Source organism: Netta rufina (genome assembly GCF_964035555.1).
Source record: "Netta rufina genome assembly, chromosome: 8".
NCBI classification, from domain to species: Eukaryota; Metazoa; Chordata; class Aves; order Anseriformes; family Anatidae; genus Netta; species Netta rufina.
The window spans coordinates 15231065-15256902 of record NC_140131.1 but is presented as its reverse complement, the minus strand read 5'-3'; the positions used below and the strand labels follow the sequence as shown (position 1 = coordinate 15256902).

At 36.9% G+C, this 25838-nt stretch overlaps 1 protein-coding gene across 1 annotated transcript in view; it reads left to right on the top strand.

Annotated features, from left to right (window-relative positions):
• The window catches only part of COL24A1 (collagen type XXIV alpha 1 chain), a gene marked incomplete at both ends in the record, with an annotated part of 134533 nt that overhangs the window by 34251 nt on the left and 74444 nt on the right, over positions 1-25838 (top strand). The window contains 11 exons of the mRNA XM_084291454.1: positions 1669-1722; positions 2899-2943; positions 5105-5158; positions 5782-5826; positions 9231-9284; positions 11427-11471; positions 15567-15620; positions 15712-15756; positions 16125-16178; positions 16783-16836; positions 18372-18425. Coding sequence (XP_084147580.1) covers positions 1669-1722; positions 2899-2943; positions 5105-5158; positions 5782-5826; positions 9231-9284; positions 11427-11471; positions 15567-15620; positions 15712-15756; positions 16125-16178; positions 16783-16836; positions 18372-18425 — 558 coding nt within the window. The remainder of the gene's footprint in view (positions 1-1668; positions 1723-2898; positions 2944-5104; positions 5159-5781; positions 5827-9230; positions 9285-11426; positions 11472-15566; positions 15621-15711; positions 15757-16124; positions 16179-16782; positions 16837-18371; positions 18426-25838) is intronic.

Genomic DNA, 25838 nt, shown 5'->3' with positions numbered 1-25838 from the left:
GTGAAGTGGTTATACTGTGTATTCTTCTCACTTCTATGTCAGTTCAAGAAACAACCTTTTGGAGACATCCAATTGACGAATGCATCATGTTAGCATTAACAAAGCACCTAACAACAGGATACGTGGAAACATGAGTGCCCTTTTGGACAATGCTGAAAGTGAAATGATGATGATAATAGATGATAGCAGAAGGGAGATAAAAACTCAGGAACATCATCCATAACTTAAATTATTTTTAGCCACCTTCTGCCATCTTTGCTGAATGAGTGGCGATTTTTATTAGGCCCAAAGGTGTTTTTCTGTGATAACTGTGAGTTAACCTTGAGGTTAACGGAACCTCACTGTAAATAGTTTCCTTGATTAATGTTTAGAAAGTACTCTGACTTCTCTTTTAAGAGAGCACTTTAGAGGACAGTGTTTTAATTTACAAGTAGTTCTTACTGCTGGTATTTTCAGATCTGTCTGGAGAAGGAGATGAGTTAGACCAATTACTTGTCATCTGTAGCACCTATCCATGTCTGTAGTTTTTAGAAGCTTATATAGCAAAGACAGATATTCCTCTGCATTTTTCAATTGTTGAATTCCTTGAACAGCTAGTAACCAAAGCAGAATTTTAAAAGAGAAGTTGTAAATACAATGATTCTACTGCTTTTTGAGCTTTTTTCATGCACACGTGTTGTTTTTTTTGAGTTCCATTTGAGCTGAAGTAGGAGAGCACAGATGCCAGTTCCACAGCATAACATCTGTCAGAAGATGAATCACTACTAGTTGAAATTAAGTGACAGAATTGCTTCAGTGACAGCTCACTGAAACAAAATAAACAGCAACCCCTTTTTGCCTCTGCACTTTTGAATTCTCCATTCTGTGGCTGCTGTTTCACCATAAATCAACTGTGAATGGTTGAGGAAGTTCTGATCTATAGCTATAGTAACACTGACATATGACGGTGAGTGGAAGGGTCAGGCTGGGAGACAGTGCAGTTTATGGACTTGGCTTTTATAAAATAAAGTGAACTGAACAGACGTAGGAGGAGCTTCCCATGTCTTGGTGATGGCACCATAGCATATGGCACCATTTCAGAAAAGCAGAGATTTCTGAAAACAGGAGGTTGTTCAGATTTTAAGTAGTAAAACAGAAACATGATTGACTTTTAGATTTGATTGCGAGGAAGGAGGTGGAGAGAAGCTCAATGCATTCATGACTAATCCAGTGCTATATTGACCTGATTCTGGAGAATGCAAAGAAATTTGACTTTGTAAGGACAGAAGAATTCTATTTTAATGAAACACTTAACATATTTGTTCAAATATAGCTAAGACCAGTGCAGTTACTTTGCTATAAGGATCTGTCTCCTGAGCCCTACTCAACTACTTTCATAAGTTGTTTCTGTGTTTTTACTGTGGAAGTAGTAGACTTTTGTATTTCACAAAGTCTTACACTACTCTTACAAGACTTTAAGGATATGCATCTGATGGAATTACTTATATATGCCAAGTAAGTTTTGGGTAGTTGCTGTGTAACTTTTTCAAAAAGCAATTTTTCGGTGAGCTTAAGCTGTTTCATATGACTAAGTCTTAAAAGAAAAATGATAAAACAATTGAACTGTAAACCTGACATTAAGCTTGTTTGCTGTTTCTGTATCTTTTTTTCTTTTTTTCTTCTGTTTAGGGAAGTCCAGGCCTGGCTGGCAGTACTGGGGCAGTGGGTTACCCTGGCAGGCAGGTGCAGTAACTATTAACTAATGTCTTGGTAGTTGTTTTTTTTCTTGTTTGTTCTTTTCAAGAGTATCATATCTAACTCTTCTGGAATTAAGAGTATAAATGTACTGATCTATATCCCATAATCTGTTCTTGAAACAAATCTGTTTCACAGATAATGCCTTTAGGTAATGTTGAATCTTGTGGCCTTTTAAACTTGGATGGCCTCAGTACGTAATGCTGTACCTTTCTGATGCACAAAAATCATGTTACTGTAGTACTGAATGTCTAAGCACTGTATATTCCTGCGTAAATCTCTTGTAGATCTGTATTTTTAAATGTATTTCAAGTTTAGAAGCAATAGGAAACCGCTTATTGCAGTATAGTTCCTAATGTTTTGCCCCAGTGTATTTGCTTCACTGCTGAAACTATTTCTTCAGCCTTTTAGAGAAACATAAAGTTTTTTCCACTCAGATAATTGAGAAAGAGAACCAACAAAACCAGAAAACAGCTTTCTATAAACACAAGCACTTATATGAAAAAATAAACCAGTATTTATGTAAGCTAACAGATACCTCAGTCCAGTAACATGAATAAGATGTAAAATTGAAATATTCATTGTTTTCCCTATATAAAAATGTGAGCCAAATTCAACTATTGACTTGGTGTTTTTATGTCTGCTTGAAGAGTGATTTTGCCCAATACTTTAGCATTTTATTGGGTTAGGTTTGTAATGGTTATATATTTAAAAATTCCATTACAATATTTTATATTGTAATGAATGGTAACGTGTTTGTGTTGAATCATATAAAATGTTTAGAGTATTTGGACTACATATACTATTCAGACATTAGCTTGAAAATAAATGGAACTGTGTCCAAATATAAAAGCTTATGAAAAGCTCTGTGAAATTATGTCACCGTCGTGTGAGATCACTGAGTCTGGAAAAAATTTCCTCTGAGAAGAAATAATTTTAATGTAAAGGAAGTTTTGGTCATTGTATAAGATTTAGCCATGAACTAACAGGAGACCTTTCTGAGCATGGTTCTAGGGTGCTGCTTGATGATAGATGTCCCCTTCAATTTTAATCACTTTGAAGAACGTGTTACCAGCTTGTAGTTAACAAATACTATAAACAAATATGCTCTGTTTGAAAGAACTGGAATCTAAAATTAAGTACAACTCATGTCTTTTTTAATAGGGCTTAGCTGGACCAGAAGGTAACCCAGGTCCTAAAGGTGCAAGAGTAAGTAAAGATTTTAAGCATTTTGGCATGCATGCCTATTTTCACACACAAAGTACTTAAGAAAGGGTATGGGGAATTTCATGTATCCCTGCCGGTTGTATGCACAGTGAACCACTATGTCTTTACAGAACCTGAAAATCAGATCCTAGTACATATTCCAAAATAAGAAGATACCTTTTTTTTTTTTCATGGTGAGAGACATAGAACACTCACATCGATGCCCTTCCTCTGACTTGGAATGCATATAGACAAGAAAAGTAAAGCAGTAATGAATGTGGGAGTGTGAGATCTGGGAGTGTAAAAGAGTGGACATTTCCTGCCTGAAGCATTATTTCCATAACCGAAACTGCCAAGAAGGGGAGATGTATCTGCCACTTGCAGTCTGCAACAGCTACAGAAGTTGATAAAGGGAAACAGTCCTGTCACATAAAAACCATAAAAGTGGTTGTTTTCTAGATTTCAGAATGGTTCAGTTGTAGTCACACACATTGCAGGGACTGAAGGCTCGAACTTTAACGTTCTGTTGATTCAGGGTTTGCTCCTGGTTGCTTTTGGAGGTAAAATAAGTAGCATGGTGGGGTTTTTTTTTGTTTTGTTTTGTTGTTTTTTTTCTGTGTGTTTTGTTTGTTTGTTTTTAAATAGGCACATGGGCGTATATACACATGCTTGTGTGTAAAAAAAAAAAAAAAATTTTGAGCCTGACTCACCATCAGGCAGTAGACATCGGTTTCCAGAAATTTTCATATTGCAGGTTGCATATAAGGGGTTTCAGGGGTCTTTTGCTAGCTGTTTTCAGGTCCTCAGCTCTACAGGGCTTATGTTGTACAGGTTGCTGAGCAGTTTGCTGTGTTCTCAAGCATCTACTGAAATAATCTTATTGTGTTGCTAGATTTGTTCTTGCCCCATTTTTTAAATGTAATTACTAAAAGGCTTTACCTGTAATATCTTCTTAAACTAAGTCTGTTTTTTGGTGTGGGGATATCTTTGATGTCAGTTTTCATTAAAGTGATGGGAAAAATGCATTTGCTGGGATCAAGTGCCAACACATACTGCACCCTCAGGGATTGTATCTCTTCTACATTTCTTCACTTTATTTTTGCACAAATTGTGACTGCATTTTGTCTCATTCTGTCAACCAACAAGGTATTAAGTGATCCCAGTTACTTCCTGAAAAGTTAGTACTTGTCTGTTGACACAAAGCTAAAAATGGCCAATGTTTAGAGGTATGACTAATTTTGGAGAGAAATACCTGTCAGGTCTTAAGACTAAATCCTTTATATGGCTTCTACAGGCAAACTTCAATAAAAATGATGACGTAGTCTGTTGAGTTACACAACTGTGAGGTACCATGAAGGTAGCTACGTGTTGCACAGTATCTTTAAAGATTTAAGTTTAGAACATCCCTGCAATAAAACTATAGTCTGCTTCTCAGCTGTTTAAGAAATTATTGAAAAAAAATAAAGTGCCTTCCTTATCGTGAAAGAAATGAGTTTCTTTTAGAGAAAGAGTTTTTTTAGAGAAGTAGAAAAGCCAGGGATTTTTTTTTTTTGTAATTAACAATAACTTTGTTCCAATCTGTTTGAATCTGTTAATGCAGAATCCATTATAATTATTATTTTTTTGTGAATTGTACTGTCATTTCAACAGCATATTTCAATGTCCATGCAATTGATTATACAAGATCTATTTTTGACTTTCCGAGAGGAAAGTGGGAGAGAAATACATGGTGACTGCACTTCAAGGAGAATATTCTGCTTATGACAAGATAAACTGTTGGGGACACTTGTACATAACAATGGTCAGACAAAGTTATTAGAGATAAGGAACATCTTTTCTGATGCATTTTGTGAATAAGGTTAATATCAGCAGCTTTTTCATATTTCATTTATTCAAATAAAGTCTCTGCTGGTCTGACTTACTGAAACACTCACCTCATGTTTCTTTGTTAATTTGTTCGGTATCTGTATAATAGGGAATTGTTTTTGCTTTTAGCTGGAGAATAAATCCTGGACACATTTAAGTCAGTTAAATTTAACTGGTAATTTAAAATGAGCCTGGATTTAATCCCTGGGTCCTGAACCCACAGCTAGAAAATAATAAGGGGCAAGCAGTGATGGTACGAAGCAGCCTTATAAGCACTGAATTGTTCTTGTGTTTCCAGGGTTTCATTGGACCTCCAGGTGTAGCAGGACAAACAGGTCCTGAAGGAGAAAGGGTAGGTTAATGAAATATCAATGAAATATTAATGTTTGGGTGGTAATATATGTTAGAATGGGGAAAAATGCATGTAACCATTCATTTGAGTCTTGGTCTAAAAGCAAAAATGATGTGGAGGAAATTACATGAATGGGTCCCATCAAACTTGTCTAATTGATGAAATTAAATGGTATAAAAGGATTAGAGCCACTGAGATGTATAACGAGTGTTTTTTGTTGAAGCAATTTCAATCAATAAGTAATATTTGTCAGTTGCCACATGATGTTTGCAATAAAAACGGTCATGGAAGTCTTAATCTCTGTCACTCTGCTCAAATTCTTTCTTGCTTCTCTTGAGTACAGAGGATGTCTGGCCATGTACTTTAATGGAGGCATGATGTGGCCTTTCTTTATAGTTCTGCTATAGTTCTGCTATGGATAAAGTAAAGACAAGCACAATTTGTGTCTATGCCCCCCTGTTAGAGGACATTTTCTCGCTGTTTCTTTGCACAACATATTTTTTTATATTTTTAATGGTGGTACTTCTCAAGCTGTCTTTTCTAATCAAAAGAAGGCTTAATTACTTGACTCTAAGCTGATGAAGAAAAGAAAACCCAGTTATGATGGGTTATTTCTTTCTCAGGGCATTCCAGGCTTCCGTGGAAAAAGAGGTCCTAAAGGGAGACAGGTAAAGCTGCTAACACTTGTTACAATTTCTACTGCTAATGTAAATGTACCTGTAATTTACTCTGCAACTTTAATCAGCTGAAAAAGTTAACTTCACTTTCTTCACATCTTTCTTCACATATTTCTATTGTTTCCAGTTAGTACTTCACAGTATTGCAAATTCCTTGCAGGGTATAACGAGTAGGTATTTTGAAGTGAGGAGTGCTCAATATAATGTGCCTTGTGGATGGGTACTGGTATCAGCTGCCAGAGGGCTAAAAAAAATGACAGAAACAAATAAATATATTCAGTAAAATTAGTGTTAGCTCAAGGTACAGATATGATGCAAGTTTTATGAGGTCTGATTTTGGTGTTGGTTTGAATGCAAATCAGCTGCTTCTAATGTATGATATTTTTGGATGATGGTAAATTAAAGCTGTCTTTTACTTAAAATATATTTCTACAGCTGAGAATAAACACAAATCTGCCAAGTATACATAATCAAGGTTCACATACTTCCTGTGGTATATCCTTAATGCCAAGTCTTTTGTTTTGTACTGCAACCTTATTATTTTAGATCTTTGAAACTATCCAGGAGTTTCCAATTTTAACTCTCCTGTGGTCTGTGATTGGAAACTGAGATACCATTCTGCAGTTGTGCACTCAAGTTGTGCTTCAGATGACTTTCATCTACCATGTTGAACAAGCATGCTCGGCAGTAGTAGTGTGATTGCTGTCGTTTGACCCTTGATGTATAGTATGAAAATTGTGGAGGATTCTGTTAATTAAGTTTTGTTTTCTGTGTGCTCTAATACCAGCCAAAAAAAAAAAAAAAAAAGTCACTAAACTTCAGTAGAGTTCCTTCTAGTGTAAAGAAAGTCATGCAGAGGAAAGCGTCATTAAGTAGATAGACTGCTCTTTCTGAAGCTGCCATCAAATTGATAAGGTTATACCTCATCAAAGTAAGATTCTGGTTTTTAATTATTCAGCTAGCAGGACTGGGTGCTTCTGTGCTTATTGACAGTACTGTAGTTTTTTTTGTAATTTGAATCAAACACTGTTTTTACAGCTGAGTGCTGGGCAACAGCTGTCTGTGCTGTCAGTGCACTGTGGTAGTCAGCGGTGTGTTGTGCCAGTGAGTCATGTGTGGCATTCAAGAAGAAAGTGAAGCTGGATGGCAGGTAGAGGCTTGTGCTCAGTGTGGAAGAGGAGGTAGCAGCAGGGTATTCCAAAAATCTGCTTTTGCATTTTGATTTCATTCGCTCGGTCTTCACTGAGGCTTTTGATTGCTTGTGTAGTGGTTTGTTTCACTCTTTGAAAGTTGATGCTGTGCATGCTGTAGTAAGCAGTTGTTGTTTCATTTACAATAGTACAGCTTCTGTTAGTGCCAGCTTGTGCTCTGATGATGATTTCTAGTTATATAGATCAATTAAGTGGTTTGACACAGGGGACAGAGCACCAAAAGCACCTCTGCACGGTCTTTATGATTATCTTCATTTAGTACTTATTCCTCTGCTATCTTGTCTTTTCCTCAGCCCTAAGGTTCATTCTACATCCTTTCTATGTAGTCTTGTAAACTTTATTTGATTAAAGTCCTTTAATGTAGGGAACAAACCAGGAAAGCAATTACTTGGGAGCCTGTCTAGAAGTACTTTGCTGGATCGTAAATAGAGAAAATGTCAGTTATTTTAACCTTAGACAATGATAGTGATGATGACAATGGCTTTTGCCACAGTGTCCCTGAGTTGACTACTCTAGTGCTCTGGGGCAGGGCAGTGTTTTAAAGCAAAAAAGCATGGGAATTGCATAACGTCAGAAGTCAGACACCTGACCTTCCATAATGCTAGTGGAAAGAAATATTCTACTGGTATAGTTCCTTTCAGAAAAAGAAAAAATCCCAAATATTCTTATTTTTGGAAAGTAATATAAAGTAGAAGAAAAGAAGAGACTGCAACCTTTCGCTGGTAAATAAAACATTTCGTGTTCATTTAACATTTTGTAAGCATTGAAGACTACACTAAGGATATATTAAAAGGGCATAAACAGTTGCACTTGCTCTCATTTAGTTTTTCACCTCCAGGGACTGATAGGTATCATGTTTGATATCCAAGATAAGATCGTTCCTTTAAAATTCAATATACTACTACTTATCAGGTTTATTAAATAAGTACTCATATTTGTCATAGTCATATCTTTGGCGCAGTTGAAATTGAACAAAATCTTCAGTTACCAAAGATTATAGCGGGAGAATTTGTTTGAATTTTGGATTGTACATAAAGTTGTATTAAAGAAAATACTTCATAGCCAAAGCATATGTATCCCATTTCTTGACGTTGTGTGCTTGTAATATGAAATTTGGCTCACTCTCCAGTATTTTTAATGCATTGTCAGTCCTCTTAGTATGATGTATAGTGCTTTTATGTACATAGTTTGACCACATTTAGGGAGAATGTTTTTACATAGCTTTCTTCGGTATGGAATTAGTTACAACCAGCAGTCAATAAGACTGAACAGATGGTGTCAATTATACCAAGAATTTACTAGTCCTGTCCACTATAACTATGCAAAACCAGTTCGTTTTATATTAAAAATAGGAATGGTTGTCCTTCATATTCTTTATAATAAAGTTAGATGATGATATTGATGGAACAAAACATTTGTTGCACAACAGTACTATTACATTACTTTCAATTTTAGGCTTATCTGTTTTCCTGTTCGATATTCCATTCTTTTTCTACTTACTAGTGTAGTTTTATCAGTATCAGAAGATAACGGGATTATGATGACTGGGTAATCTAGTGCCCTCCTAATTTGTGTCATGCTGTGTTCCTGTTGTATACAAATCATCAGTGGCCTGCATCTGTGACCCGATGGCTGGCAAAACTCCCATTGTATTCTTCTTTTCACTTTATTTATAATTGATACTCCCATGTGTCGTGGTAACTCTGCTTCTTCTAACGTCTACCTGCAGTAGACTATACAACCAAAATATGTTATTAAGAAAAGAATAGATAAAATAGTTAAAAAAAAAAAAAAACAGTTGAAAAAAGTTAATCTTTGTCTGTATCCTGTCAGCTGGTAACTTTTAACAGCATAGGCTGTTACATACATGTTTTGCGTACATGCAAATACACGTTTTGTGTGTGAGAAATTTTATAGTACACCTTCAGTGCCTTGCAAAAATTTGGCCACTGGTGTACAGACTGAGAATCAGTTAAATCTGCTGTGTTGACCACTAACCTATGAACCTCTACTGATTAAATGATGAGACAGTAATGCTATGTACGTCACACCTTACAGTTATGGCAGTAGATTGTTGAAATCTGCCTGGCCATAATACACTGATTAAAATTAATTCAAACAAACAAAGCTCTTAGACCATCCTTTGTGTCTTGGATAAAGAAAACATTATCTGTTCTGCTTCAGGGTTTTCCAGGTGACTTTGGAAATAGAGGCCCCCCTGGCCCAGATGGGAATCCTGTAAGTATTTATTATGTTTTGATTAACATAGTAAAATATGTAACACTTAATATTAACTCCTCTCCCAAACAGAAAGGAGATTTATGCATGAAAAGCAAAGTATTGAAGTCCACAGGAAAATTTTGCACTGCTACTTTTATATGGAAAGTGCTAGGGTAGTTCTGTAGTAAGCAGATGTATTAGAGAAGAGAACTGCACATTTGCTGAGAGCACATTTTCCACTTCTGCAGGTGCTGACTACCTTGAGAATCAGGTGTCTTACTGTCCTCATTACATTGCTGATGAATGTCTTGTCTCCAAAACTTCGTGCACTAGATATGATTTTGTATTTCTTATTTAAATCTTTGTTCTAGGATCATCTTAACAAATGGGATTCTGTCTCTGTGCCAAAACCCCAGCTTTCGTATACTTACGCATTTAACAGTTTATTTTGTCCTTTGAACTGTTACTGAATACAATTATGTCATTTTGAATACAAGTATGTCATTTACTGCATTATAGTCGGTACGATAACAGCTTTGGCAGTGTGCAGAGAAGTGCTCTCATGGTATGGTATTCAAACTGCAGCACAGTCAAGTTACTTTACTGGCTACTGTCAAAGGAGCTTTGCTGACTTGCTCTGTTTGTAGGGAAATCATGGCTGAAGGCTGCAAACTCAAGTTTCCTTTGATATGTGGAAACAGTGGAAAGGCAAATGACCAATCAGTGCTGGGCAAAAAAGCAACTTATCTGAATCAGCTCTTCTTGCTGGATGCTCCTTTGGAAAGTACAGTCAGTTTGTCTCTAAAGGCTGTTCTGATATGGACTGGAGTCAGCATCTGGGCAGAGATGGCCTTTCTGAAGGCTTGTCCTTTCCAGACACCCTTATAAGGAATTTATTTTAGAAAAGTTTATGCAAATTTTGCTGCTACAGCTCTTATTCTCTGGTGCTAATGTTTTGGAACATAAGAGAGAAATATTCTTTATTTCTGGTCACTGAGGCAAAGTTCCCTTTATGGGAATGTTAGGTGATGCCAGCACGTAGCTTTTCATCCTCAAAGCACTCTGAGGGGTTGTGTGACCTGCTGCTTGGCAAAAAATATCAAAAGATGAGTTCTTTCCTTCTTCTTTGTACTCCCAAGTCTCCCTCGTTTCCTGAGAAAGCAGAGATGCTCTTTCCACAAGATCTGAGGAAGAAGATTAATTAATTTCTGTTAATTCTTTAACAGAATTAAACTCAGCCTAGATCTGAAATGAGACTTACCCACAGAATCACAGAATTTCTAGGTTGGAAGAGACCTCAAGATCATCGAGTCCAACCTCTGACCTAACACTAACAGTCCTCCACTAAACCATATTGCTAAGTACAAAGAAGCCTGTTTTTACACAAATATTTGCAGACAAGTTCCTTCTAATCTGTCAAGACAACTTCTGATCTTGCTGCCTTCTCAAACAGGCAGCAACATTTCTCCTCCCCCAAAACTCACCCTGCAGGGCTTGTTCAGGCAAGGGGCCAGAGCTGCAGCTGCAGGGGTCTGCAATGCTGATGGAATATTTACAGAGCCTTTTTCTGAGCTGCAGCGGAGACCACAGGCTGCTTAGGAGGCCTGTGATGGCAGGAGCTTGAAGGGAAGACTCTTCTTCCTATCTTCCCTGTGTGCTGATGACATTTGTCGCCATGCCTGATTTGTTCTGTTTAAGAGTAATGCCATCCACATCCCCAACAAACCCTTAGTTCCCTGAGTGTCAGTCTGCTCTGGAGGATTTTGCTACAGCAAATTTTCCATAATTTTCTATAAAGAGTGTAGTCTTTAATTTGTAAAGGTCTTTCAATGAACTGAGCTGGTATTCTATCTATTTTCTAAGGAATCTATATAAATTTTCCATGTGTTTGTTTTTTTCTCCACACAAAAATGTTTTCTTCTTCCCACTTGAAATACAAAGGTAACAAATTTGATATTCCTTGGTAATGCAGGAATGATTTCATGATGCAAATACTGTGAGATCCAATTCTACAGTCAGAGGTTTTAATAAGCATGTTCTTCTAGAGTGAAAATCTGTCATTCTTGAGGAACTCTCTATATAAATCCCAATCTCATTGCTTTGCAGATTACTGAGAGTGAATACATGTTTATTATAATCTAAAATTCATTGTCTTTGTAGGGAATTGTTGGTGGTGTTGGTCCTCCTGGATTTCCAGGACTAAGAGTGAGTACACATTTATCAATTTACTTTGATATGGCTTTGAATATTTGTTAGAATATTGTCATGTGTGTTTGTGAAGTAACAAAAATAAATACAAGAATCCAGAAATTCTGACAGTTGTTTAATCAGATTGGTTTAGATAGCTGTGATTTTAGTTAAAGTCACTATATAAAGTTGCTGTAATATTGCTGGATATGAAGCACTTCTATATTTGGTTTGGGTTTTGTATGCTTTAAATGCGTCTGTGTTTTTCATTTGAAATAACCAGCTTTTTGAGTTTCTCCTCCTAAATCCAGCATGACTTTTTGAAAATGTGCAATGCTTTCAAAAACCCTTTTTTTAATGTTCACAGCCCTCATTAATTTCAGTATGTGGCTACCAAATTACAAGCAAAATTACTTTTTGTATGCAGTATCACGTCTGATTTTATTTGTTTTCAGTATTATGTGCTGCCCATTATGGATTTGCAATTGCAGTTGTATAAATGCAGTTGCACCAGAGAAACTCTGACATGAATGGGTTGTGTAGGAGTTGGAGGTGGGATTGACTGTGATACTTTTGTATCATGTAGACTTCCTTAAGTAATTCGGGTGTATGCTGGTAGAGGACTTGGGTTTGATTCTTGGTGTTGGTTCAGTCAAGGCCTATCTACACAGCAGCATTCATAACATGGGAGAAAACAGCTTGTTTCCACTTCGGTTAAGAAAGCCATAATTGTGTTCAGTGTGAGTTGGGCTTGTTTGTTTGTTGATGGGGTTTTCTTGATAGGTTGAGATCTAAAACATCCTTGATACATTTGTTAGTTTACATTGATGGTCATCTAACTTTTCCTTTGAAGTGTGCCAGTTGATCATGATTATCATCATCCTCTTATCATCTGCTGATGCTCCCTTTGACTGAAAGGAATTAGAGACTTTTATGGACCAGAGGGCTCCTTTGATTCCTACACCTGTGTTTGTAGCTGAGGTGTATGTATGTATGCTGAAAACTCTAACATTTTTAAAGGCAGAAATGGTTTTGCAAATGAACATATAGTCTTAAAAGAGTTTATTGCTTGGGATGACAAATGTATGAATAAAAATACAGACAAGTGCTTATGAAGTGCAAATGCAGCACATTAAAGGTAGGGTCATTGTGCACCTTTCTGACAGCCTAATAGATCTTACAGATATCTTAGGGTGTTTTTAAATGTTTTTTTTTGTTGTTGTTGTTGTTATTGTTTTTTTTATCTGTGCCCTTGAGCAGCATTTGTAACATGTCTTGGCTCAACGACTCTCTGTGGTTGATAAGACTTTACTGGTACAGCAAGATTTTGCAGGAAAATGGCACAGCAAAGTTTGCTCCATATTTCTGAACAGCCTTTGGAAGCTTCCAAGGCATTGGAAAGCCTACCTGGAATTTTGAAATATATTTAGAATACAGCTAAAGAGAGCCTCAGTATCTAATTGTCCTAATTATTCTTGTGTAGATGCTAACACAGTGTATAAGCGTGATCGGCAACATTTATTATTATGCACCATCTGTTCGTGTCTCTGCACTGCATCATACTGGTGCTCTGGTTCCCAGCTTCCCAGTCAGTAAGATAATTGGAAGAGGTCTGCTTTGTTTCAGAGTGTTTTGTTGTTGTTTTTTACAAGAGTTCATTAAAATGTAGCAGAGTTTCACGAAGAGGAATTTCAGGTGACCCTACCACCACCAAGCACAATTCCTGTGGTGTAGCCCTGTTCCTGTACTAAACCAAATGGGTTTGTGCACCTCTGGCCTCTGTTTTAACTGGCTTTTGCTTGAGCAAGGGCCATGTGGCCATCTAAAACTGAGTAAAGAGCTAGAAACTTCAACATTTATCCTAAAACACTTAGTGAATGATAACACATTATATCATTACAAGATACAGTGTTGAACATGAGATTGAGTGTAATATTATTCTGGCAAAACCCAACATTAATTCAAATAGCTTGTTCAGCCCAGCTGTATGAATTGTCAAGCGTTTTTGTGTTTGTTTAGGAGACGAATGGCAAAGCAAGCAGCATTGGCAAGCTGTGTCCAATAATTCCTTCTTTCTATGATTTTTTAAATATACAAAACTGTTGCCAAGCTTAGAGTTTTGGCTGGCTGAGCAGTCAGTCCCAAGATTGCAAAGGCGTGAGTTTTTGTAAGAAAAGGATTTTGAGAAAATTTGCAAGTACAGTTATCAGAGCTAGCCTTTCTTTTTAAATGTTTTTGACTGTAAAAATAATATTAATAAAAAAATCATAGTACTAGGAAGCATTAGTTTTCCTTTGCTGATATCCTGTCTTTTTGACAGGTAAAAGAATAAAAGGAACTTGGTTTTAGTTTAACTTTTCACATAGAAATAGCAGAAAATGTATGCTTTTTGTAGCTGCAGTAATTTGTTTCCTTTCTACTAGCAGGCTTTAACCAAGCTGATAAACATGTGCTAACATAAAGCAAGGCTGATGTAGACAGAGGTCAATTTCAGAAATAGACTTAATTATTCAACTCTTTTCTTATCAGTGATGTCAACTCTGCATCTTCATGTTAGGCTGGTAAATGTGACACAGTTTACTTCCTTCTTTCTATGTGAATGTCAAGTGAAAGGAAAGGTTATCAAGTTTAATTGAGGCAGAAGGTTTTCAGACCTTCCTCATACCTGAAGTTCAACACAAGTGTGAAAGTTGGGAATAAGGATGATGTCCTTTGAGATAGTTCTACTTTTGTGTAGTTACAGCTCTTTGCTGTTCGTTAGACCAGGCAGTATCTCTGGAGACTGTGGCAGGAATTTCATTAACCTGAATTTTGTTCCTGTTTTGGAATTCCTTCCCATTGCTTTTGTAAGCTGAATTTCCTAGCTCTGTGCTTTTTCAGTCAATGAAAGGTCTTGTTACTATAAGTACATATTTCAACATACAGTATCTTGATATAGCAATGCCTTGCTGAACTAATATGTCCAGCTCAAGAGACAGTGTATTTGATTTATCTTGGTATGAGCTAATGTGGTGATATAGTCTATAAGCAGTCATTGAATTATGAAGCAATACAGAGTGGCTGTCTTCCTAGGAGTTTTACCCGTCACTTTTCCCATCACTGGGAAGACAAGACATTGTTCTTCCTTCCATTCAGCAATCCATGAGGTTGATGATGGCTGTAGAGAAATGTTTGTGCTAACGTTACATAAAGAACCTCCAGAGAACAATGATGTGTGCTAAACTTGGTATCACTAGGTTTTTCATGTCACTTTCAGCAAGTGGCTAAAGATTTCTATATTCATATTTGTTGCTAAATTCTTGCATAGTCACAGAGGTGTAACATTGCCCTTTTTTTTTTCTCCCCACCCCCAGAGGTAGAATATGCAGAAAGTAGATTTCCTTTTCTCCCTGTAATGCAGCTTTAGTTATTTCTGGATCATTTCTTATATTTAGTTAACAATCTTTAATATTATTGGTTCTGTGTTGATCGTTTAAAATTCTTTTTTTATTAAAAAAAAAAATCTGGTTTGTTTTTCATTTGTCATGAAACTGTAGATTTAAATCCCACAAAGGAGGGAGGTAAGAACAGCTTGAAGGTACATAAGAACAGAAGAAGTTAGCATGCTCATCTTAGGTTAAGATTGCACACTTGGTATTTGGGGAGAATCCCATCTTTTTTAGCTTAAAAAAGTAACGGAGAGATAAGAAATCCTAGAAAAAGCCACTTTTTATTCCATGTCATCATTGGCAGTAGAATAATTCCTTTAAGCCAAATTTGATGCTTACAGCATAGTGTTGTCATGTAATCCTCAGGATGAAGTGAATAGCCACTGAATGTGCAGCTGTAGTACAAAGGAAAGCTTCCTTATTCTGCACTGCACAATGCAGCACTATCTTCTCTTGAATGCGTCATCTGCAGGAAAAGAGGGAAGTTTGGTTCCTGGTGTTTCTGTTCATGTACATGGGAGCTATAAGATGAGGGGTTTACAATATTTATGCTTTTTCCATGATAAATTAGCCTTAAAACAAAAAACAATTTTGGTTTATCTATGTGGTACAGGCAATGCTACAGTTACAAGTCTCTCCACTTCATCAAATGTTTAATGTAGCCACCTTTCTTCCTGTCTCATAGGGTGACATTGGGCCAGCAGGACCAAGCGGACTGTCAGGAATTCCAGGGCCTATGGTATGGTGTTGAACATTCCCACAGCCAAGTGCCTGTGTTGCTTTCCAAGTAATTGGAATACACTGGAATTTTGTTTTCTTCCTTTTAATAGGGTCTCCCTGGGAGTATGGGACAGCCCGGAATGAAAGGTGATAAGGTGATTTAAATATTTCCATTATCCCAGAGATGTAGCTCTTTCAAACCCCTGTCATCAAATCTTGAAATAACCTTCTTGACAAAGCCTTCTAGTTTTCCTTTTGATTTCTCCCTTTCATTTCTTAAAAATACTTCAGGATCTGATACTTTGAACAAGCTTTTGGACAGAGCACTGGACATGAGAGTATCTCATTGCTGTGTCTCCAGGGTTTCATGGAGCAGGTGCTTTAGTGCCACACACTGCATTGTTATTCAAAGATCTGTGTTAGTTTTAAATACTAAATATTGAATTCATTTTTCTCCTTCTCTAATTCTGAGAACTACTCCATTCTAAACCACAAACATGTCTGTATAAAATATGTTGTTTAGGGTGAGTACGGCCTTGCAGGAGATCCAGGAGACCAGGGGTACCCAGGAGACAAGGTAACTTCCAGTTGCATTGTTTTAAAAAAAATTGACCCTTTTCAGACGTTTCTTTAGGTTTCTGAGTATTACAATACGATAACTCAGCTGCATAAAAGAAGAATGCAGTAGTTACTGTATGCTACTGAATTAACACTTTTTAAAGAAATGCTATGCTAATTAAAACAGTTGGGGAAAGCAATGAGCTAAGACAAGTAAAAGGCATGGGCAGAATAATAGCTGCTATCTGAGATGCATCAAACAAGAAAATAATTATGGTGTAATATGAATCCTGCTAAGAAACTATTGTAAAAAATGCTTTTCCTTGAGCCTGGCTGTTCATCTGCACCTCACCTGGATCAACTGTGGTTAGCAGCTGTATGTGATCTGGTGTTCTCCTTCATATCATGAAACAGTATCTTCTTTCCTATGTCACTAGTACATCAAAAGTCATTGAAATAGCACATCCTGTGAGAACTCTTTCGTTAAGAGTTAAATGTTAGAAGTCACTTCTGATCCTACAGTTATTTTGGAGACTGTTTCAGGTGGCAAAGTGTAATGATTTATTCCTTCTAATGTAACAACAATATATTCTCGTTTGCATTTAATGGATTTCTTTTTTCAGGGTGCTCCTGGTTTACCAGGCCCCCCAGGGATCAGAGGAAAACCAGGACCCCCAGTAAGTTTAGACATTACGTTTTGCTTTCAATATATCACTACATATTATTATATTTGATACTTCTTTGTATCTTACGCTCACACTGCATCTAATCCTCTAGAAGCTACCTACATCAAAAAGCATGAAGAATAAGGTCTAAGCTGCTTTTATTTCTGTTTAGTGAATGAGTCAGATCGTAGCATGTACAATACCACAGAGTTTAGTATGTGTGTCAGATTTTAATATGGGAGTTCTTATTACGTTAGTTATTCTTTGACACTCATTTTGCTGGGGGAATAGACATGTTGGTAATGTTTGAAACAAATCCAGCTGAGAGTTTTGGGAGCTGCCAAGATGACCATTAGGGCTAGGTGGATTTGGAGAAAGTGTGAGAAATCTCATTAATACTGGTCAGTCACTTCTCACAGGGATGGGAGTAGTCATGAATTCAAGTATTTACTGATTTGTAGCAACTTTAAAAGCATCTGTGTAGTGCTGGCATTTCTGCTAGGTTTATAAGTGTTGAGGCATGAAAAGCTTACCTGCCTTTTCCTCACCTGTTTTTAGCACTATTAGCAGCCTCTTTTCTTATGTATAATTTAAAGCAGCCAATACCTAATGTTTTTAAAAGATTAATAACTCCAGTCTTAGTTTTTATCATGGTCCTTTAGACTCAATAAGAATAGCTTTTTGTTTCAGAGAATTTATAATATAAACTCTAATACTACAAAAAGACTTATGTGAGTTTACTTAACCTTATATGGGAAAACCTCGCCTATTTGCACTTAAAGAGAAACGTGTGCATCAGCCTTTTCCTGATTAGGTGTAGGTTTTAGGCACCAACTGAATGTGATCAGCATCTTGATTTCTGTTAAATTAAGATAAGAGACTTCAGTCCTTCGAGTAATGTAACATTTAACATTGTAGAATGCATTCACATTACAATCATTTTCATAAAAAATGAAAAAATGATTTTTCAAGGTCACGGTTTAATTTAGCTCAGTGAACACAGTTATGGCAGCAGCAGGAAATGTTCAAAAATGTGGAAGAAAAGGTAGACTTTGAGAAAAATTTTGGTCAATTTTTAGGTGTGTAAATATTTGTATATAATGGAGTCACAATAACACATAGGTAGGGCCCAATTTTGCTATTGGCCAAATAATAGTATTAATAGTATTTGTATAATTAATAATAATTTTTCAATATTAATTGCCAGCTGCCATTAACTCTTGGGCATGAATGAACAGTTAAGCTAGAGAGGGAGGTTTATAAAACACTATCTGCAAGAATTATTTCCTTAACTTTTAAACAACATATGATTTTTATTCTGAAAACACCTATATATTTCAAGTTTTGCTATATACAACTGTGTGGACCATTCCAAAGCCCCCAGTTTTATTTTTCTAAAAATATTTTTTTTATTGTGACTTCAATGAGATATGAAGAATTAGAATTTATATCCAAATAGAAGAAGGTATAAAGTTTGTTTAAAATCTTAGTGACAATCTGTTCATTAAAAAATACATATATCAAAAATCTGTTTGCCTTTTTTTAAGGGGAAAATTGGAGATCCTGGATCCCATGGACCATTGGGTCCACCAGGTCCTGAGGTAAGAAATTGCTTGATAGATATAAACTGAATATTACTTAGTTCTGAATTACGGAAATCTGTGAAGCAGACACCTTTACCTCTGAGATTGTTGTCTTAATCGAATCAGAGAGTACTTCTTAATGCTTGTGTTCTACTCCCTAAAGTACAAAAGATTCTAGCTCATATTTTTTATGGAAAGTATTTGTATGTGCAATTCTTGAATAAAGCAAGTGCCTCATTCACTTATTTGATTGGGATTAGTTCTTATCTGAAACCAGTTGTTATGACGTACACCTTAAATGGGGCTCATGATGTCTTGAACACATGAATTCTACACGATGTTTACAATTTGGATTCTTCAATATTTATCTCTTACAAAATAACTGTGTTTGGAAGGAATGCAAAGAACGAACACTGGATACATAGGAAGCATTGCCAAGCACGTTAGTCTGTCTCAGCAGTTGCCCAACAACAGGGCATAAAAATTAGTATTATGGAAGTGTACATAGAAATGAATTCTGTCCCTGAATCATTCAATTTGGGTGCTCTTTAGCATTTATTCCATGGGCTACTGGAAAAAATGCTGCTAGTCACCCACATGTATACAGTACATGTGTATACATGTATGTGCTGGAGAGATGAAAGGAAAAAATCAGATTTTTCTTTTTAATCAGATATATTTACTTTTTTAAAATACATTTAGACTACGTCTTAACAATAATAGCTGTCCTGCCTTCCAAGATTTAACTCTAGGAGTGTAGCTCAGAACAAATTATTCACAGAATTCACAGAACAAATTATTGGGTTTTATCACCTAATTTGCTATTATAGCTTCTCTAAGTCCTACATAACACAGATTTTCTTGTTGGATGTGACCCCTCATTGAGAGAAAACTCACTGGGAAATGCGTGCTAGTAAAACAAGACAGTCTTTTCAGGCAACGCCAACATGTTTTAGTCAATGGGGAGAGATTATTTTCATGCCATTCAGTTACAATGAAAAATGCACAAAGCCTGTGCATGCTGCCTAGAGCTGCCTCCTTGTGTGGCTCAGGATCTCATATTTCATGATCCTCTTTGCTGTTAGCATAAGAGGTTCCTGCATTATCCTGTTTGTATAGCTGCCAGCAAGGAAAACCTGTGACAGGTTAGTGTCCATCTGTTGGTCTTGAACCTTATTCCAACCCTAGCATGCTATTCCTTTAGGCCTGGGGAGAAAGTCATCACTCAAGGTTAGTACCCTCATGGCAGGTTGTGTGGGAAATCTTCCTGTCTGACAATCTCACCATTTCCTTTTCCTCAGGGGTGCAGAATTGCTTTAGACATTAGAAGGCAAATAAAGTGCTTCCTGTTAAGTAATCAAAGCACGTAATTAAAGCAGGTGTTTTCCTTTGAATATTTGTCTACAAAACATAAGGTTTAAAACTACAAAGCAGTATTTCTCTTGGTTTTAGTCACACAAGGCAGATCCATATAAAGTAAAATAAATAAATAAATAAATATTTGCCTGTATTATGCACACACACAAAACATGGTCTCCATATGGCAAAATAAAAGAAGGGAGATTGGACAGCAGTATACCAGGATCTTGAACAAACTGAAAATTTCAGAAGTTCTGTAATAATTTGGGTATATGAAATACAAGCGATTAGTGCAGGTTTTCCCACAAGAAAATCCTGCCGGCCAACAAGGCCAGGCTAGATGGGGCTTTGAGCAACCTGGACTAGTGGGAGGTGTCCCTGCCCATGGCAAGGAATCAGAACGAGATGGTCTTTAAGGTCCCTCCCAATGTAACGCATTCTATGATCACTATTTCCGTTTCTTCCAAAAAACAGGCAGGTCAAACAGGGCTCCTGCATTAGTTGGAGCAAGCCTGGCCGGCTTTGCTCATTCTCCCAGGGTCTTGGCTTTTTATATGCAGGTCAGCAGTGAATTGCTTTCTAAATCTTTCCTCTGTAGCTGTTCAGTCTGGGTACACCAAATTGGCATTGAAATAAGCCACCCACTCACAGCTCTGTTTGGGAACTGCAGTGCTGAGCAGCAGGAGCGAGTGGGGAAGGGACAGAGGTCTCTGCTCACTCTCTGGGTGGCTGTAGGAGGTGGGGCTGCCAAGTGTAAGATTGCTGCAGCGTCAAGCAAAATTCTTTTCTGGCTATATTGCCACAGAGCTCAGTTTGGTTGTATGCCTGAATGCTTGTTGCTCACACAGCACTGGATATCTTTAGTGAACACTTGACAGAGTGTATTCTTCATCTGTTTGCATGTTTTCCTGCTTTGTCATTCATTAAAAAACAAAACAAACCTGCAAAAATGCCAACTTTTAGAGAGCTGCTTTTTTTTTTGGGGGTGTGGAGGGTGGGAGGGTATAGCAACTAGAAGGTGCTGGTATGACTTTAAACCCACAATTAGTCAAAGTTTCAACATGCTTCTCTGTGTATTCAGAATATTTTTATAGGTAAATTTTGCTCTACAAATCACATCAGATGTGATTCACCCATGAATGGTGGTGATACTTTCCGTCAGATGTGCCTTCAGATGTGCTTTGAGTATTATAAATAGGTTTCATCTGGAGAGGAGGGATCATTAGTTGTTATCTTCAATAGAACTTTCTTCATCTGTGCATTGTTTTGATCTGAAGTTGTTAGCTTATTCTTTTGGGAAGGTGCTCATATGGGATTCAGCTGCTTTGTTTCATGCTGAAGGCAGTAGCTTACAAAGGAAAAGAATGCATTCAAATCATAGTAAACAGTAAAAGGCACATATTTTCTAAGTGAATCACTGGTTGCTTTGAGTTGTTTGTTTCAAAAGAGAGAAGTTTATTTTTAATTCTTGTTTTATCTTATCACATGATGTTTTGAGTTGTGCAGACAATGCCATGAATGCAGCAATAACAGTCTTCTCTTTCAATATTACATCAAACAAAATAAAGTGTAAATGACTTGGCAGGAATCTAGAAATAAAGACAATTTTATAGCTGAATTAATTGCATGTCCTGGCATATATCTGAAGAGCTGTTCTTACTGTAGAACTGTTATATTTTATGCTTGCCTTTTGCACAGAGTCTTTAATGTGTCCTTTCATAAATTTACTTGACATAAATACCTCTCTGTTCTTTTTTTAAGGTGTATTACTTTTGCAGAAGTATTCAGTTTTCCTTGCCTTTTTAATGATATTCAACAATGTTTTTCCAGATGACCATCCCATATTCTGTATTTTCAGAGTGAAACAGTCTCTGTCTGTTAGGTCCTAGGCTATTTTCACAGACTTCCATAGGTGTTTTGCATTTGTCCTCTTGGAGACTTTCCTTTTTCAGGCAGGGCTGTCTTGAGACCCCCCTAGAAAGGAGGGGACATACAAATATACTCGGTTTGTGTTGCTTTACCAGGGCAATATATTTACTCTTCAAATTCTGAATCTGCCTAGTAAGGCAAGCAAATATTTAAATGTTTTTATTTGACTTTAAACACCTGTACTGCTTTGCATCTTGGGTTTTGCTGTTGATCTTAGAAGAAATAAATTTGAAATTTCTCCCTTTGGGAGTGGGGAAGGGCCTGGGTCTAGCTGTGGTCTGATCTGTGTGGGCATGCAGTTGACAGCATAGGTGCAACCTACAGCATGCAGCAGCACCGTACCCAACATCTCTGCTGATGAGTTAATATTGGCAGATGTCAGGATTGAATGTCCCATTAAGGAGTGCAGGCCATCTGGTAGAACGGTCTTGCTCAGCTCGAGTCTTTGCTCTTGCGTGAGGATTATTTCACCAACCATTAGTTAGTTACTATTCCCTCTAACCTTTAAAGGTAGTTGATCATAAAAATGCATGGATTTGTTCCTGGTGACTTTTCTTCTGCACTTAGGCTTTGCATAACCATGCTGACACATCATTAGAACGAAGACCCATTCCTCATATGGAATGAAGGCCTGAATGAAGACCCATTCCTCATATCTTAGATTTTTAACTGTTATTGGAGGACCTGTAACACAAAAATGAGCCTGGCTATTTTAATAGTAGTGTGTAAACTTATATTTGTTCCTTAAGAAATTCTCTCATTTGGTGTTTGTTTTCACCATCAGTCAGAAGAAAATGTAAAAGCATGCATCTACATGCTTAGTGTTGGAAAGCTTCATAAAAGTAGCTGTCCAGCTCTGTCTGGAAGTCCCGTCTGTCCCTCAGGGTAGGTTTGCACTGACGTTCTTGCCAAAGCTCATCCCTTTATGTGTTGTAGATTTACAGAATCCATTAAGCTTTCACCTTTAATATGCCGATCAGAGGCCGGTGCTGCTGTGCTGTCAGTCAGGTCACTTGCCAGCCACTTAGTTATAAAGCAGCCAACCAGGTCTGTGGAAGACGCGTGTTTGGAAGAGCCGCTCTAGGGTTTCCTCATGCTATGAAGCAGAATACACTAGATACGTTACACTTTGTGTCTCACATGAAAAGCAGTCACTACTGTCTTGCTGAGCATGACTGAACATATCTGCTATGTGCAATTAGCAAATGCACAAGCCAGCAGCATCACTCTGCTGACATCTCAGCAACAGTGAATTGTGAATCTTGCCTGCAATATCTACTGTAATCCATGATTGCTGTTTTTTCTGTTCTCTGACAAATTGCAGTTGTGTGGTTTTAATTTATACTGTTAGATTCCTTTCTTCACCCTTTACAAAATCAGGATTGAAGGTTTGTAGGAAAAAAAATAATAAGTTTTTGTCTCTGCCCTTTAAAAATGCTGGCATTAAGCTTTGGCTGGAATGGTACACATAGAGAAAAGCTCATTTCAAATCTTTTTTTTCCTTACTACTTTACTATTTGTACTTGGCACATTATTGACATCATCACACAGTTGTACAAATGTCAGAGAGCAAAGTCCTGTAACTGTGTGAATAATGACATTTCTAAAATTGTGTGGAGAAAAAAAGCAGATTATTTGGATTGAATTGTCTCTGTCGATAGCCTGTCCTTTCAGCAGAAGAATGAGCACTTCTTACTTGAGAATATGAAATTAAAGCTTTCTCTTTCTCAATTATGAGAGATTTTAGTTTTAAGCAGAAATCTTTCTTTGGTAATTTGATAAGTTGTAATGAAGCTCTAATAAAGCTTCTTACTGAGGTTCAGTAGCAGCATAAAGTCAATACTGCTTCTGAAAATTCACTGTAAATTCTCATTCAAATGAAACAGCATGCAATTGAATGAAATTGCTTCTGAGAAGGGGCATTTGTCAACTGCAGGGACTAATGCAGTCCCCAGAGAGGTTTTTGCTCTGTGTTACTCTCACACCAGAGCTCTCATCCCGATCCCTCTGAGGGCTGCTGAGGGCACGAGGGCCAGTGACTAATAGTGATGCTGGCAAATGTCATGTGGAAACTGCTTGGAATGAGTGGGCTTCTGCAAATGCAAAAAAATTCCTAGCGGAAAGTGATTGTAATCTCCAAACATTTCTGATATTCTGCTCCCTCGTTAGCAGTCGCACAGGAAAACAAACAAAAGGAAAGCAACAGCATTTGCAGATCCCTCATCTCTGAGGCACTGATTTCAGTACAAAAAGACGTAGCCTGATGTAGTAGCAGCCCGTTCATCTCTGCATTTTTGCTGGTTAAATATTATATAGATAAATGAGACCAATAAATGTATTATTTATAAAATCTCATGTTCAAATGGTTGAGCACAAAAAGCAACTTTCACAGCAAGATTAAACTACCTTTGTGTTGAGATAGGTGGTTACTGTAGTTATTTTCTGACAGTCTCTAGTATGATTAAACTGAGTGAACTCTAAAGTGCTTTGCTGGCAAAAGGCCGCCTCTCTCTGCAGCAAGGTTTTGAAAATGATTAGTAGTTTACAGGCTGTCAGGGTTCTGGCTGATAGCAAGACCAGAGTCTGCCCCTCACATTTCCCTTGGAGAAGCTATAATATCAAGTGATGCTTTGTTCCGCTTAATCTCTGCAGAAAACTATGTTGCGTCTGGAAGCTATGCATTGATCTCCCAGCCTTTCACTTATGGAAGAATGATAATTTATAATCTGGAGTGGCTTCCTACGGAACTGGCTGCTGAATAATTCTTAGCAAATTTAAGTGTAAATAGAAATGCATGCCATTTCACTGCTCAGAGTCTGAATGGCAAGTGTTATTGCTGAGGTATTGTAAGAGCTTCTTCATTCGTTTTCTCTAATTGTCTGAAGTGACTTTTCTATGTCATGGATTACTCTATAATCATCTCCTGGACTCTCACTGATATGAGACCAGTTTGGGTATAGTGCTCTAGGACTGCTGTAATGTCTGTGTTGCATTGGTGGTACTGCTCAAGAAAAATGGTAGACTATTCTTTAGAGCAAAGACAAAATGATCCAAGATTTTAAATGTTTAAATGCATTGCTAGTGTTGATGCTGTCAGGCCAGTAGAGATCTCATAAGATTTGGCTTGAAATTTCCAAATGTCACCAGTGTATCAAGATTTTTTTGTTGTTGTTGTTTAAATCTCTTACCATAGAAATTTTGATTGATACAACGAAGGAATTGAGCTATCCATCACGATGCCTTTGTCACGTGAATAATATGCCAAGTGCCACCTAGAGGCATGTTGGAGCTGTTGCATGGCTCTTCCAGTTGCTTTATGGCAAAAAAAAAAAGAGCAATATCCAACGTGATGTTTGTGAAATGCTACCTGTTAGGGCTGTTTCAGTTATTCTGAACATTCAGCTCAGTTCTTTTTTCATTCTTTAGTGGGTTTTCTTAGTACTAACTAGTATTCAAGTGCTATAACACTAAGGTGTTGGTTTTTTTTTTGTTTGTTTGATGTTTTAAACGTTTGTGTTTATTACATAAATGCACCTAAAATGTTTTCATCATATCTACATTTCTACATATAACTTTCTCTCTTTCTTTCTATCAGGTTAAAAACAGTTTATATAAATCAAAAGGAAGAAAGCCCTACAAATAAGAATAATAAAAAATAAAAAATAAAAAGTGTAAACAAATATTTGTTTATATTTTATTATGATGTGACAGCTGTACTGCTCTAGTTTAGGGTGAAGGGATGTGTATCTTTTTTTCTAAATCTCTTGCTTTACTATGATTTCTCTTTACCTTTCTGGTAAGTTGTGTGTTGTTGTTGTTTTTGGTTATTAGCTGTATTTGAAGTTCAGTTATTTTGGAAGAATATAGTATGGCCAACTATTACCCACCTAGTCAGACATTTTTTTTAAACACCTTTTTCATGGCTAGAGAACCGAAAATGTTACTCTCGAAGCTGTGATGAAGCCCTGCATTATACTGCGTTAGTACAGAAATCTAAGACAGAATTTCACAGTAGAAGGTCTTTATGAGATACTGTTTAAGGTGTTCTGATCACTTAGGATGTTTTCACTTCCATTATTGGATAAGTATGTGTTCAAAGAGTGCTCGTTACAAGTTTTATTCTGCAATAATGTTCTGTTAAGA